This window comes from Phoca vitulina, unplaced genomic scaffold (assembly GCF_004348235.1).
Source record: "Phoca vitulina isolate PV1807 unplaced genomic scaffold, GSC_HSeal_1.0 scaffold28, whole genome shotgun sequence".
Taxonomy (NCBI): domain Eukaryota; kingdom Metazoa; phylum Chordata; class Mammalia; order Carnivora; family Phocidae; genus Phoca; species Phoca vitulina.
Window position 1 is genome coordinate 7,670,117 of NW_022589731.1, and position 16,233 is coordinate 7,686,349.

General features: G+C 48.4%; 1 protein-coding gene across 2 annotated transcripts in view; it reads right to left on the bottom strand.

Annotated features, from left to right (window-relative positions):
* Positions 1-16,233, bottom strand: part of XPNPEP1 (X-prolyl aminopeptidase 1) — a 49,803-nt gene that overhangs the window by 19,262 nt on the left and 14,308 nt on the right. For both annotated transcript variants that reach the window (XM_032423267.1, XM_032423268.1), the window contains exons 4-8: positions 6,919-6,982; positions 5,593-5,697; positions 3,183-3,275; positions 2,716-2,859; positions 873-968 (exon numbers count right to left, since the gene is read on the bottom strand). In XM_032423267.1, coding sequence (XP_032279158.1) covers positions 873-968; positions 2,716-2,859; positions 3,183-3,275; positions 5,593-5,697; positions 6,919-6,982 — 502 coding nt within the window. The remainder of the gene's footprint in view (positions 1-872; positions 969-2,715; positions 2,860-3,182; positions 3,276-5,592; positions 5,698-6,918; positions 6,983-16,233) is intronic.

A 16,233-nucleotide genomic window follows, 5' to 3' on the forward strand; every position in this document is an offset into this window, starting at 1 on the left:
CCAGGTTTTCCACAACAGGAATGCGTTTTCTTAAAATCAAAGGGAGAAATTAACTTTATATATGCTATTTTCTCTAATGTCAAGGTTGTTAATTAATTAAGGATATCAATCACTGATACACGACACACCTGTCAAGCATCACTCATATCTGACAAAGTTTTGGGGCTGGGGATTGGAAAGATAGGACACTGTGTAGTAGGGTCTCTTTCTCTAGTGAGAAAATAAAAAGATAAGGTAGTGCCCATTCTCAGTTAACCCTGGGTCAAATCCAATCAGAAAACAGAAGACAGGATAGGAAGGTTCAACCAGACTCCTTCAGGTTCTGGAGGACGACAAGGTACTAAACAATTACATAAGGGTTACATAAAGATTCACAAACTGCTACTGTATCAAAAAGGTTGGTGAAGAATTTTTAGTTCCTGAGTTTTCTGACGTAGAAGTATTTCTAGAACATTCTCACTGTAAAGAACTTAGGGAACTAGAGGAAAAGTGTAGAGAAAAAAATAATCTTCTATGATGCCACTTCTACAAATAGAGACACACATGAATGTCGATAGACTCAAAATGTTAGGAAGAAATGTCCTTCCTCAGCGGTGTCACAGTGCTGAAGAGACTGGCCAGGGGTGGGCATCACCACTGATTTAACGTCAGCCCCTAGCTGTAATACTACTCTGGGAAAAGCCACATTCCTCTCTGCTTTCTCTATAATTCCTTCTCCGTCCTATTTGGTGTATCATATACCCATTTGGTGACACAGTCTTTTGTTTATTCCCTGGCCACTCAGAAAGCTGATTGGCCTGAACACACAGATTCCCAGAGAACCCAGGGAGAGACTGGGTAACATGCCCAAACACTAAAGCCAGAGCTCTTACATGCAATCTCATCCAGGGCAGTGACCACAAACCACACGATGTTCCTCTCAGCCATTTTCAACCGAAGGTCTGCAACCTTGTCCTTCCAGGAGATGCCTGCAAGAAACAAACGTGCTTGCAACTCTCGCTCCAGGGACCCACGGGAGCCGAGTGGAAGAACCCATCTCGAACACTGCTAACCAGAACCACATCCTAGAGAGAGCATATCACTTGAGCAAACAGGAGGCCTGATTCAAGCCTCTGTCCAAGCCTGTTGACTTTCTGGAGCCCTGACTGCCTCACCCACAAAATTAATGCATCTGTTCATCCAACAAGTGTGTATGAAGTATCTAGACTTCCCAGGCATAGATATCTGCCAGGCGCTGTGCTGGTCACTGTAGTTCCAGCTCTGAGCAATGCCCAGCCCCTACCCTCATGGGGCTTACAATCTATCTAGAATCTTCTAGATTGTAAGACAGACAATTCATCCAGCAATAGCTATACTTCTGTGTAAAGACTGACGCAGCTGCAGAAGCACAGGGAGCTATGAGAACATACTGCCTGGCAGAGAAAACTCAGCCGGTCTTGGAGGCCAGGGGAATACCACCCACCCCTTCACATTCTTGGAGCCCAGAGACTCCTGCGTCTTGGTGCCAAGACCTAGGAACTCCCTGCCATCTGACTCGCTGTGACTAATGCTTCCAAATCACACTTGCCCTGTCACAGCCAGGGTCTCCCTATGGCTCTCCAGATGAAACTGTGGCCCTGGAGAAGCTCACCCCATCACCACCATGACCACCACCACCACCACCCCCATGAAACAGCACTTACAACTCAGGTTACAACCCCTGGGAACAGGGTAACCATCTGCCATATTCACCCAGCACCTGGCACAGTGTCCCGCACGTAGTAGGCACTCATGTTTGCTGAACAAATGTCTTACCCCCAACATTTGCTCTCCCCTCTCCTACAAGTAATAGGTCCAAGCCTCTGATTCAGTTAAAAACAATTCAAAACACTCTCACGGAAAATGTTTAGCTGACCCTGGGCCACTCACTGGACCTATCCCGCTCAGTGTGCACTACCCTCCGGTGAGGGCGTCCGTCATAGGGAAAGCAAGCTGGGGGCTGCCCCCACAACCAACACCGCTTTGAAGATCAGCTCCGGAATGCTGTTTAAAACTTGGCAAGAGTCTGGGCTGTAATGCTTTCTTCCCAGGACCCCTCTGGGCAATCTGCCTGCATTCCAGACATCCCCCATCCACCTCTCCTCTTCTGTTTCTACTGCACGGCTCCCTCCCCTACAGCCCCACATCCCTGGCCTCTCTCTGCATCCCTCGCTGTTCCATAAATCCACACTTTCAGCTCCCACGAACAGTTCACAGCGCTCGCTCTTCACCAACCACTATCACACAGGCCAAAGAAACCCACCCACGCCCAAAGGCTCTAAAGCAGAAGGTACTAGATGCAGGGTGGGGGGGGTCTAGGAAGGTAGATCTACAAATGTGGGCAGAAGGAAAGGAAATGGAACCTAGAAACCCGCACCCACCCCTGCCCCGGCCATTTCCAGTATCAGATATGTTAGAGAGGCAGTGTGGTAAGAAAGCCATCTTAGCAGCAGCCAAAGGTCTGCCCAGAAGAGCGTGGCAAGAATAAATTATGTAAAATAAGTGGCAAGTAGGTGGCTACTGTGGAAACAAATAAAGCTCCTGCTTTCATCAAATGCCGCACTGTGCCAGGGTGGGGCCAAATCCTGCCATCAGCTCAAGCTCAACTCTGATGCAGAGGACTGGGATGGGGAGAACGGTGACAGGTGGAGGGGACGGTGGCCGGGAGCCCCCCGATGGGCGCAGCAGGGTTCTGACCTGTGTAGTCCAGACCCAGTGTGAGGAGGGGCTTGCACGGGCGCTCAGGGCGGTCTGTCCAGATTTTGTCCACGAGGTTCTCCTTGACAGGAATGAGGTGGTGGCCTGCACTTCTCAGAACCTTGGCCATCTTCTTCCAGTAATCTGGGGAGAAATACACGTGGCCCAGCCATGCATGAACCGAACGCCATTTCAGCTGAGGCAGGCAGCAGTGCCTTCGGAAAGGCGATCCTCCCGTGGCCCAGTGCTGGGTTTGCAGGGTGAGGAACGATAAAAAGGTTATCTTCACCACCCATAGCCTTCCCCTGCCTCTCTGCCAGAACTCTTTTCTTCACCTTGACCTTTATCATGACATCAAGTCATGCTGAGCCCCCAAATGATCCAAGTCCCACAAGCAAACAGAGAGTATGGAGAACCATCTAGAAGCCACTTCCTCACCCACGCTGGAAGGACTCCAGCTCACTCACCTGTAGGAATGATCAGTGGGTCCACACCAACCCTGGATCCTTCAGGAAGTACACTCACCAGCCAGTCTTCCTGAGTTGGTGTGTCCTTCAGACCTACAGAGGGAAGAACATAGAAGAAACAATTCCCAATGGACCCAAGCTCATAGTTCTACCCAGAAGGATGCAATCCACCAACAACATGATAACAGGGTCCTTATGAAGCACCTTCTGTAAGGTGGGTTGGCAGCACTTGAAAAATCTGAACGTTCCTTAATCCTGGAAGCATGCAAGGAGAGTAAGATGGTATATTTAAAAGCGTATGATGGGGCACCTGGGTGGCACAGCTGGTTAAGCATCCAACTCTTGGTTTTGGCTCAGGTCATGATCTCAGGTTTGTGGGATCGAGCCCCGAGTCAGGCCCTGTGTTTAGCATGGAGTCTGCTTGAGATTCTCTCTCCCTCTCCCTCTGCCCCTCCCACTTGTGCTCTCCCCCTCTCTTTCTAAAATAAATAAATAAATCTTAAAAAAAAAAAAAAAAAGCATAGGGGTAAGAAGACCAAAAAAAAGAGAAGGAAAGGAAGAAAAGGCAAGATTTTCATTCGACTCCTGGTAAAAATGGCATCCTGAGAATCACTGCAACAATGGTACATGTGTCGTTGCAAAGAACATTCTCTCAGCCTTTGGTCACTTTACCACTACTGGGCACTTGATGAGCACTTGGGTGGCGACCGGTGAAGGCTGGGAGCTGGGGACCTCGCTCACACCCCACACCAGGTAAGGGAAACATGGGCCACGGTGCTCTCCCCTCACTGGAAGGCAGGGTGGGTGGCAGACAGGAGGCGCCCACCCCTGAACCAGGCCTGACTGGATGGCTGAACACAAGTCTCAGAAGCAAAGAAATCTTTCGAAAGATTACAAGAGGGCCACACAGGTCCCGTCACCATCGTCTCTACGATGGCTCCCTGCCTTCCCAATTCCCAAGAGCAAACAGCCCTTCCCGTTTCCAAGAGACTAGTCCTGGGACACCAAATAAGCTTCAGCAGAGGAACTGAAATTATTTTTGATGTTCCAGTTTTTCTTTAATCTAAGCCAATACCTTCTACGTTTGGATGTATGCTTCTTAACTGATCAGATTTTTACTAAAAAGTTATCATTTTGGTGAAACAGATCTATATTTAGAGTGAAAGTTCGTATATTCTAAAACAGTACTTATCTTTACTGTTTTCCCTACTGACTGCTGATAACCACATAACCACAGAGGGGAAGTTCAAAGGTTTATAAAGAAATGAGCTCATGAATCTCAATTCCAAAAAACTGCCTAAAAACTGGCACTGACTTGTTATTTTGCTATTTGATTCTTTGCTATTTTTTTCCAAACTGCTAAAAAGCCACTTACTAATGAAGTTTCTTTTAATGCCCCTACTATGACTTTTATAGGATGAAGTCATGCTATTTCCTAGCAGACAGATATCTGGCAAAATCCCAGGGATGAATCACTCCCCAACCAAACCCACCAGAATTTCCCTACACAGGAGAGATGCCTGAGGAAAGGAGGGTTTAGGGAAGACACAGCGAAGTAGAGAGGGACTTGGAAGGAAGGAGGACTCGTCCCCCGGGGCCGCCATGTAAGGAACAGGCAGACAGAATTCGCTTCTCTGACACTCTGACCCCCAGAGTGCTGACAGCTGGAGATGTGGGCCCCAAAGAGAGATACCCACACCCCAGGGGTACACTGAATGATCCACTGGGGTGCAAACAGAAAGTATTAAGATGTGTATTTGTATTTTTTTTCTAAAAAATAAAGAAATTAAGCTTTGCTCACATGTGAAATGCAGATGGACACCAGTACGTGTGTATAACCCTATAAACAAGTACACATGTATGCTGAGGGTGCACGAACCATTAACAGAGGCATGCAATCAAAAAGTTTAAACTCCGCCAGCCTGTCCATTTGTAACAAATGTCTGCCTCTGTGTGTGTGTCTGCATGTATATGTGAGAGAAAGAGGGCTTTCTTGGGCCATGAACTGGATCGTGTCCCCCCAGAATTCGTATGCTGCAGGCATAAGGGTGGCGTTCTCATCTGACAGAACTGGTGGCCCTTTAAGTAGGAGAAGAGAGAGCTCTCTCTCTGCCAGGTGAGAAGGCGGCTGTCTGTCAATCAGGAGGCGGGCTGTCTCCAGAACCTGACCAGGCTGGCACCCTGATCTCCGACTTCCGGCCTTCAGAGCTGAGAAAACAAATTTCTGTCGTTTAGGTCACCTAATCTATGGTATTTTGCTATGGCAGCCCGAGCAGACTAACCCACCCTGAATTCTCAAAAGGGTCCTTGACCTCATCAAAAGGTTAAGATCCAGAAACCCTGAGGCCCTCGAGGGTCCCTTCCCAAAGCTGGCCAGCTCAGGTTGGGCTGGCCATAGGCCTCTACACACCCATCTTCATGAGCGTCCAGTTGCTGTCCATCTGCTTGGCCGCCTGGAGAAAGTAGCGTCCGTCAGTCCACATGGCCGCATGCTCTTCTGTGATGATGGCCGTGCCTGGAGCAGGGGAGCCAAAGAAAGCGAAAGGTTTCTGACGACCACACGGAAGCTGCACACAGCGGCAACAGGCCAGCAAGCACGTGAGAAGCACCGGCTCCTGTGTGGCCCAGCCTCCCACCAGCACTCACTCTAGTGGGACAGATGGGCCTTCGACTCCAGGAAAAACTCTAGGCAAGGGAAGACGATGCCACTGAGAACCAGCTGTGGGTCAAGCTCTGAAGGACTCAGGCTGCAGGCAGCCCCGGCTGCCCGGTCCCAGCCCAGAACCCCATTTGCACAGCACGAGTCAAGGCCAGCAGAACAGGGGACTGTGCACCTATGCTCCAAACAGCCTCATACTCAACAAGACAGAGGTGAAAATGATTCCCGCACAGTGATCACAGCCTTCTGCTCCACCGAATACCCCAAGGGAACTGCTTCACCTTTCTGAGAGAAACCAAGTGGACTCTTAAGTACTCACAGGGACTCACTGGTCACCAGCAGGGAGCTGACACCTCCCACCCCTACCTGCCCAGTTCCTACAGGCCTGACAGAACCCCGGGCTTTCAGCAGAGGTGCCAGCCAAAAGCAATCCTGAGGTGCCAACCAACACAAGCACATATCGGAAAGGAAGCAGTTCTTGCCGAGCCTAGCTAGCTCAACAGATGGGAGTCTGAGGGGCGGAGGAAATCACACTAAACCTCAAGAGCACAACAGTTTTGGACAAGTTAGGGCAGGGCACCAATGTAGCTCGACGTTAACCTTTGTTATTTAAACTGAAAGTGAAATTACTGAGCCCCAAAGCCAAGCACTGAGAGAATTACACAGGACCAGCAAGCTAAGGCAGGGGACCTGGGGTGCTCTCAGTGTCCCATTTCTTGCTAGTTACACAGGTATTTTCAGTTTAATTGATACAGCTTTCTGTATGTATGCTATAGTCAAAAGTTCAAAATATTTTTAAATAAAAATGTTTTAAAACATTACTAGCAAAAAAAAAAAACAACAGTAAGAAAAATAAATAAAACTTTAATAGCAAAAGCACTGAGAAAAGGGCCACTAAAAGGTGAACTTCGAGAGCTGGGGGATGCTGGGAGTTCACACCTTTCTGCAGAGGCTCAAGGGGGGAGTGTCTGGTTTACATTTTCTTTTTGGTTCTCTCACAGCCTGAAACTTGGCCCAGTTATTTTTGGGAAGCAAACAAAAGTACAGAAAGAACAGAGAGAGAATTTAGCAACTCACCCGCAGAGCCATCAAATCCAGAGACGAAGGCCCGCCGGCAGTCACACGGAGCAATGTACTCGCTCTGGAAAACAAAAAGGAAGAAGTGGACCTGGACCCGTCACGTACCGACCGCTCTCCATGTGCTCAGTTGTGTGCGAGGCCCAGCAGGGACACAGAGGCTGGCGAAGCCTTGGCACCTTCAAGGAACAGTCTAGCTTAAAAGTCAAGCTGCACATGAAAAAAAATTAGCACACACTGCAGAAGACCCTAATTAAGTAAGGGCTAAAGAGCTATTCCCACTAGCCTCTCTTTCTTCTTCTAGAGAACAAAGCAAATCAAGACAAAACATAATAAACTGCTCTTTCCTCACTGAGATCTTACTCAAAAAACAAACCAACAGCCTTCCCCCTTCCTTTGCCACTGACATTTAGGCATCTGTTGTTTTTCTGAAAGGAAAGGCTGAATTTCTGTTTTAGGTGCCAATAATTCTCTGAGATCTCCTTAGGCATGAGCCTGCTTCCGAACTTCCTGTGTGCGTTCCCCTCCAAGGTAGCATCACCAATCGCTCCCATGTAGACCCTGTCCCTTCCTATTATGGAATAAATGGAAACACTTCCTCCGATCCAGGAGGCTTCAGCAAAAGCAAACGTCATGTCCCAAACCAGGTCTTTGCCATCCCTCCCCTCTAAATGGAAGGGGCTGGGAAACTGAAGAACACAGGCGGTCCTCACTCCCGTGCAGAGGGTACACGGCCACGGGGTACTTCTGCCAACAGCCAGGAAGCACAGAGAGTGAAGTGACTTCCCCAAAGTCACACAGTGGCAGCGGCGGGCTTTGAACTTGGGCTCTGAAGCACCCCGCCACGCTGCTCCCACAGGACACATTATCTCTCATCCTTGTAACGACTCTGCAGGGTAAGACAACTGGCAAATGAGAACACTGAGGGGTGAGGCCAGAATCGTTAAGCAACGTGCCCACTCCCAGGTCAGGAGCAGGCCCGGATGTGATGTACTGGAAACCAGAGCTGCCGCCCCTTCCAGTGCTGGCAGCTTTCTCCCAAGCTAAAGCACCTGGCAGGGTTAGGAACGCTGAGGATGGACAATGGCGCTGCCGGACCAAGGCACTTTTAGGTCACCATGAAGGAGGGGCGAGAAGGCACCCACATCTCACTCCTGCCCCTTTCACCGAGGCAGCTGCAGCCAAAGGACCGCTACCCACGAGATGCCGGAAGAGCTCTTGGGGACCCCTGCCCTCCAGCAGGCCCCGCTAGGTGGTCTGCGCTAAGTCTCACTGCACCTCTCGGCTGGGTTCCTCATCTAAAACAGCTCTCCTCAGACTGCTGTGAACAAGAGCAGGTACATGTTTTACCCCAGAACACAGAGGAACACTTGATCTTAGCAGTAAGAACAAGAAATGGCCGCCAGCAGCACTGATGAGCTGCAGAATTCTCATTTGATTATAACCCAGTAATCACTGGGTGCAAGACTAAAGAAAAATGGAGGGCAGAGGAGAGTTCCCACCCTTCTCCCGGGATTGTCATGAGGAAGACTAAGTTAGTGTTTGGAACAACTCACCAGGAAGCCGAGAATGCGGCATGTATGCAATGGAACAGATAGTTTCTTCCTGAATCGTGCGTGAAAAAGCCACCAAGAGGCTGGGCAAATGAGGTCAACAAAAATAATTCTCGTGCTATAACTCAGGGTACACAATGGGGAAGACACAGGGGACACTCCTGATGGAAGAGGAGGTCCCCCTGCTTGGGGCTCACCCACCTATGACATACAGTGAGGATGCCAGCAAAGGGCTGGCAGAGAAGGTCCTGCTCATCTTGGCCCAGTGAGACTCTTCCACGCAGGGACGCAGCTCTCCTGCCTCCTCCAGGGACAGGGCCTCTCAAAGGAGCTGCCTATCAGCAAAGGCAGGAGGCAGGTTTCTCCAAAGGGAGGTGGAATTAACAGCAGGTGAACGTGTTTGGTTTGGGATCAAGACAAGGTCTGGGCAAGAATGTCTAGACATGACCTAAGTAGTCAACACGCCAGGAAGCCGTCACTGACCGAAGCTGTCACCTCCACACCAACGGGCTAGGCAGAGTCCAGACAAGCACTGGGCCTGGGCCTCCCACTCTTCCTCCAGTTGTGAAGCTGGCAAAACCCAAGAACATTCTCCCCAGACAACAGAAAAAGGTCTAAAATAAGCCAAATCCTTAGCATGCCGGGAAAAAGAAACAAGGAAGCAGAGCTATTGGCTTTTTCTCCAAAACCACCATTTCTCTCCATCTCTAAGACCAGCACTCAGTCCAGGCCTCCATCATCTGCCCCTGGACCAGGGACCCAACAATCCATTCTTCACACACACTCAGAGTGAGCTTTCCCAAATGTCTATATAGGCCATGTTAGCATCCTGCTCAAAACCCACCAATAGCTCCCCATCATACTTAGGGTAAAATCCAAACCCCAGCCCAGTCCCCAAGGCACTGCCTGACCAGGCCCTGCTGTTCTCTCAGAGCTCTCCTCCACTCTCCCAGCCACTCGAGACATTAAAGCCACACCGCCTGCTTTCTGCTCTTTGTACTTCCCAAGCTCGTTCCTGCCTCAGGGCCTTTGCACATGCTCTTTCTTGTGCCTATCAGAGGCTCTCTCTGATCGTGGCTTGGCTAGCTCCTTCTCATCACAGCATAGGTAACACATATTGGTCCTCAACCAATATCTGCTGAATAAACGAACAAGCAAAAGGAAAGATGAACCTGGGCCTCCTGGGTGGCTCAGTCTTTTAAGTGTCTGCCTTCAGTTCAGGTCATGATCCCAGGGTCCTGGGATCGAGCCCCACATCAGGCTCCCTACTCTGCGGGAAGCCTGCTTCTCCCTCTCCCACTCCCCCTGCTTGTGTTCCCTCTCTCGCTGTTGTCTCTGTCAAATAAATAAATAAAATCTTTAAAAAAAAAAAAAAAGAAAAGATGAACCTTTTTCCCTCTATCTAGTTAAAACCTTAGCCATCTCTTTGAAGATGGAGGAAGGGCTACAACCCAAGGAATGCAGGTGGCCTCTAGAAACTGGAAAAGGCAAGGAAATGAAATAGATTGACCCTGGAGCCTCAAGAAAAAAACATAGCCCTACTGACCCACTGTAGACTCCAGAGCTCCAGAACTGTAAGATAATAGATTTGTGTTATTGTAAGCCACTAAGTTTGTGGTAATTTGTCACAGCAGCAGTAGGAAATAATATATTATTCAGACCAGAAGGGATTGTAACTGTGGTTTCAAATTCAAATGTCTTGGGGTACACGCAAGCAAAGTAAACCAGTAAAGCAGGATAAGGAAGAGACTTTTCCAGAGAGCAGCTCTTCTCAGCTCTGATTCCTTTCATGCTGGAATGCAGGCCACGTGTTGCCACCCCTTAGTATTTCAGAAGCTAAATATATGTGTGTTCATGAGAGATCACCTAACTTTTAAGTGGTGGCATCAAATACAAACAATGTAAATAATACACAGTCAAATAAAGCACATCTATAAATAAGAAAAAAAAAGCTTTAGCCACCTCTCAAAATCCAGCTCAAACATGCCCTCTTCCACAAAGCTTTCCCACTCCACTCAGAGAACTCCCATGTGTCAGAATTTCTCAGGACCATCCACACGGGCATTTATCCATGCCCTACCTTAGGTGATGAAAACAAAACTCCTACTATTGCCAACAACTACATTCCCATCTAGGACTTCATTTCCCAGGTCCCCATGCAGCGAGGTGGGGTCACATGACTAGTTCTCACCAATGGAATGTGGGGCCGAAGTGATGTCCGGTCAGGACAGTTAAAAAGCAGTGTGGCCTCTCCATACTCCTCCTCCTGCCACCAGCTGGAATAGTGGCATCAGAGGATGGAAAGAGCCTGGATCTCTGATTCACTCTCTTCCTAGTAGAAGAAAGACACCCACCACCAAGAACACCCACTCCAGACCACTACATAAACAAGAGACAAGCACCAGCCCACTGAAACCGTGAGAGGTGTTATCACAGTAGCAATACTCTAATTAATACAGTGGATAAAATCACTACTCCACCCTAGGAGAGAGCCTGTTTAAGAAATACCAAACAGGAAGCCAACTCCAGGAAGAATGGGAGTAGGACAGAGGTTAGGAAAATCTGATTCAAGTCTTCCAGAAGGAGGAATCATAAAAATAGCCAAAAACTCAAGTTGGCAGAGTCACCTCTGACAGAACATGACCCTCTGATTGCACTACGCCCAAGAGCAGAATATGAAGCCTTAAAGATGCGGAGGATAAAGAACTGGGATTTCCAAAAGGCAGCGCTGGTACAGCTCGGGCCCAACCAATGGTTCTCCCGGTCTGGAGCCAGTGGTCCCGACGAATCTCGGTGTTTGACTTAGATGGTACACGAACGCATCCAGATTACCAGAAAGAATGGACAATTCCTCACTGTGAAAGTGCCCCTGGGCCCAAACTCACGGTTACCACAACCCTTGTTCTGGGTTTACAAAGAACGAACCCTTAGAGCTGCAGAGGACAGCAACTGGAGTGCCCGGGCCTTGCGTAATTATGCATTTGGGGTGCATTTTCTCGCTAGCACGGAACAGTGTGTGGGTGTGTGTATTTATGTTTTGGAAAGTACACAAAGGACAGAATTCAAGATTCCCCTTCCTTCCCCAACACCCTCCCTTCCCCACCCTTAGGAGAAATTCCATCAACCCTGAATCTAGCCTGAAATGAAACAATTAGGAACAAGAGCCACAGAGAACAGTAGCTTCTATTACTGAGAAGGCTGCTGCGGCAGGTCACACACAAAGCCAACCCTTGCTCCTTGTCCTCACGGTCCTGGCAAGGCCCCAGAGTCCCAATTAGCAGTCACCCCAACTATGCCCCACCTCGCCAAAGGAACTGAAACAAGGAACTGAGGACTTCTCATTTGTTTCTCTGGATGGCACCACAAACCCTCCCAGGTTCCAACCTCCCCAAGCCCCTCTGCCATCTGCCTGTAGGTCCATACTCAATCTATGTTCTACTGCTTCTCCTCCAAATCCTTCCCCTCTTCTCCGCTCCGAAGGCCAGCACCAAGTCCAAGCCCTCCGTACCCTGACGCCAGGATCCTGCAATGGTCTCCCAATGGCTTCTCAGTTCCCAGTATGTCCCTTCTCCATTCCACACTAAACACTACTCCTTTGATTAATCATGTCACTCTCTTGTTCAAAAGCTCTCAATGGGTCCCTACTATCTGATAAAAACCTAAATTCCTGACTCACGGTTTCCTCATCCAGGGAGAAGCCATCCAATTCTAAAATTCTGGGGTCATTAGCAGGGGATGAAGAGCTGGGAAGAGCCTGGAATATCACCTGTGGTTTGGCCAGTCTCACTGCCATTCCCCAGTTTAACAAGGAACTGCTTTGGGCATATTAGGCCCAATCAGGGTTTCAGACTAGAAACAGCTTTATAATGACGGGAAAAATAAAAAAAATGGCTCACGAACAGCACCCAGAACCAAGAATATCAAAATAAACTTGGCTTATCTTGGCTACAAGGACATCCCCTACTAGTAAACATATAGATTGTATCCTAACTCCAGGCAGAAGAATACAAACTGAAATCCCAACCCACCCTTAACCAGAAACTTTCAACTACTAATTCAAATAACATTCACAGTCCAGCCTTTCCTACACCGAGGCCTCCCCTGGAGGTGAAGGCTCACAAATGTAGTAGTACTGTAAGGAGTCTTTGGCTGGGACTCTACAACAGGCTAGGCGACCCTCTCGGAGGAGAGACCCGATTTCACACGACAGAGTGCTAGGGGACTGTGATGGTGAATTTTCTGCGTCACCTTGGGGGTTAAGGCACCCCCAGAGAGGTAGCTGGTAAAGCATTATTTCTGGCTCTGTCTGTGAGGTGGTTTATGGAAGAGACCACATCTGAATCAGCAGACTGAAGATTGCCCTACCAATGTGTTCAGCATCCAATCCACTGAAGGTCTGAACAGAACAAAAGTATGGTGGGAAGTCGAATTGGCTCTCTCATTTGAGCTGAGACATCTGTCTTCTGTCCTCAGAGATCACCGTTTCTGCTTCTCGGGCCTTTAACTCAGACAGGGACACACGCCATCCGTGCTGTCTGCAAGCTGGAGAGCCAGGAACGCTGGTGGTGCAGTTCTAGTTCAAACTCAAAGGCCTGAGAACCAGGGGAGCTAATGTGGGAGCCCATCCCTCAGGATAAGTCTCTCTCTACGTAGATATCTCTATATATACTATTGGTTCTGTCTCTCTGGAGAACCCAGACTGAGGGACTTACAGAAGACCCCATACCAACTGCCATATAAGGGGCTCCCACCACAGGAACCACCATCCTGCTCAATACTGAGATAAAATAGCTGCAATCAAATCAGTCCAGGGCAACTGCCTGATGCTTGAAAGGCAGAAAATTAAAAACACCACTGGTACATCAGCACAGAATCCACACGACATGAAGCCCAAGCCCAGAGGCTAAAGCCTGGCCCTGACAGGAGGGCGGCGGGGGTGGGGGGACGGGGGGCATTTCCTCAGGGACAAGACTAGAGTCTGCCCTTCTTAAATGCTGGGTGCCTGTTACCTAGACCTCACGACTCAGGCCCAGGCTGTGTTGGCCAGCCTACTTATTCATCTAGTCCTCAGCCAAGATGAAACTTTCATTCCTATGAAGGTGGTGAATCTTGTTCGTCTATCCTAGAGAACAGAGGTGAATGGAAGAATTGTCATCAACCCCCACCCTAAACCGCACCCACCTCCCCCCACCTCCCCATGCTTATTCAATCTAACAGTAATGCACCCCACTACCATAGCTTCCTCACATGCCACCAAACCCCGCTCCAGCCGGATCTGCTACTTCTCCAATGCTCACATCTTGCGCTCTCTCGCCTCCCCTTCACCCACTTTTACATGCAGAACCCTAGTCTTCGGTGGCTTCTCCTCTCCTCACAAGGATCTCCCATTCCTCTCACCTCTTCGAGGATCAAGTTCTGACCCATCATAGCATGAAAAGTACCGCTGTGGATCAACGGACCAAGGAATTCCATGGAACACTGAGTCCCTGAGCCTACCCCTGAGAGGACTGTGGGAATTCCATGGTCATTTAAGTCTAGAAAATGCTGAATACTTCAACCTCTCCCTAGAGCTGCACAGTGCACATTAAAGGCCCTGAGAAGTCCTGCAGTTAAGAAACTTGCTCAAAAGGGCAAAGGACTTGAATAGACATTTCTCCAAAAGAGACATACAAGCATATGAAAAGATGTTCAATATCACTAATCATCATGAAAATGGAAATCAAAACCACAATGAAATATTACCTCATATCTGTTAGGATTCCACTATTGAAAAAAAAAAAGAAGTGTTGGCAAGTATGTGGAGAAACTGGAACCCCTGTGTACTGCTGTGAGAATGTAAAATGGTACGGCTACCATAGAAAGCAGTATGGAGGTTCCTCAAAAAATTAAAAATTGAATTACTGGAGCGCCTGGCTGGTTCAGTCCATAGAGCATGCAACTCTTGATCTTGGGGTCCTGAGTTTGAGCCCCACATTGGGGGCAGAGTTTACTTAAAAAAAAATTGAATTACTACATGATTCAGCAATCCCACTTCTGGTATATATCCAAAATAATTGAAAACAGGATCTCGAAGAGACAATTATACACCCATGTTCACTGCAGCGTTATTCCCAAGAGCCAAGAGCTGAAAGCAACCTAAATGTTCATAAAAAGATTTTTTTAAATGTGGTATGTAAAAAAAAATGTGGTATATACAAACAATGGATTATCAGCCTTTAAAAAGGAAATCCTGTCATAAGCTACACCATGGACAAACCTTAAAGACATTTTGCTAAGTGAAATAAGCCAGTCACAAAAAGACAATTGTATGATTCCACTTCTATGAGGTATATAAAGCAGTCAAACTCTTAGAAACAGAACGTAGAGTGGTGATTGGTGGGAGGCAAGGGTAGGGGGTGTTCAATGGGTATAGAGTTTCAGTTCTACGAGATGAAAAAGTTTTAGAGATCTATTACACAACAGTGTGCACACAGTTAACACTATTGTACTGTACACTTAGAAATAGGCGAGATGGGGGCGCCTGGGTGGCTCAGTCAGTTAAGCGTCTGCCTTCAGCTCAGGTCATGATCCCAGGGTCCTGGGATTGAGCCCCGGGTTGGGCTCCCCGGGGCTCCCTGCTCAGTGGGAAGTCTGCTTCTCCCTCTCCTTCTGCCCCTCCTCACAACCCCACCCCACTTGTGTTTGCTTTTTCTCTCTCACTCGCTCTCTCAAATAAATAAAATCTTTAAAAAAAAATAGTTGAGGGCGCCTGGGTGGCTCAGTTGGTTAAGCGACTGCCTTCGGCTCAGGTCATGATCCCGGAGTCCTGGGATCGAGTCCCACATCGGGCTCCCGGCTAGGCGGGGAGCCTGCTTCTCCCTCTGACCCTATCCCCTCTCATGCTGTTTCTCTCTCTCTGTCAAATAAATAAATAAACAAAATCTTTAAAAAAAAAAAAAATAGTTGAGATGATAAATTGAATGTTAAACTTGTTATTCATTTCAGCCCTTCATTTGCTCCTGAGGCCAGGAAATCTTGTTTCCAGGCAGGGGTCCAATCTTCCTGCTATCCCAGGTTAATGCTGTTGTCACAACCATGGGGTCTGACACCTTTGGGGAGGGGCAGAAAAGAGGCCAGTTAAAGTGGACATCTTTTGGCAACTGCTCAACTTACAGTAATCTCTTACATGCCGCCCCTCCATCATGGTAGACCCTCATCAGTCATGTCTGCACCACATGCCATCCCACATATGCACACACAGACAGACAGACACACACACACACACCAGGACCAAGGGTAAACACCAAGCTACTGTGCTAATCAAGTTCTCACCCAGGACTCTGGATTTGGGATTAAGGTTCTAGCCCAATCTGGTATCTTGAAAGTAAAAGATCAAGAGATATAAATGTGGGAACTGTTGGATGGCCCCCTATTTACTATCTACCTTGTTGCCTAAAAAATGGAGAAACAGATCTATGGCGAGAGCTGAAACCCTTCCCGTCCCAGTAGTTCTGGGCCAGCTGCACACCTGCCCTCAGTTTCCATGAGACACCCAATCTGAGGCCCTGACATTCCACAAGTCCAGAGACCACCATTCACAAGCTGGAGTTCTGCCTAAGCAGTGGCCCTGCCCCTAAACCCTTATAAAGCCTTTTTATTGTTCAAAGGATCTCAAGGCGGTTTCTATTACCTGCAACTAAAGGATCCTACAGCACCAGCCAGCTGTATTTCCCATTGCTTATGCCCTCCTTGGGCTTCTGCCAGGGGAATTTGCTATGGTGTT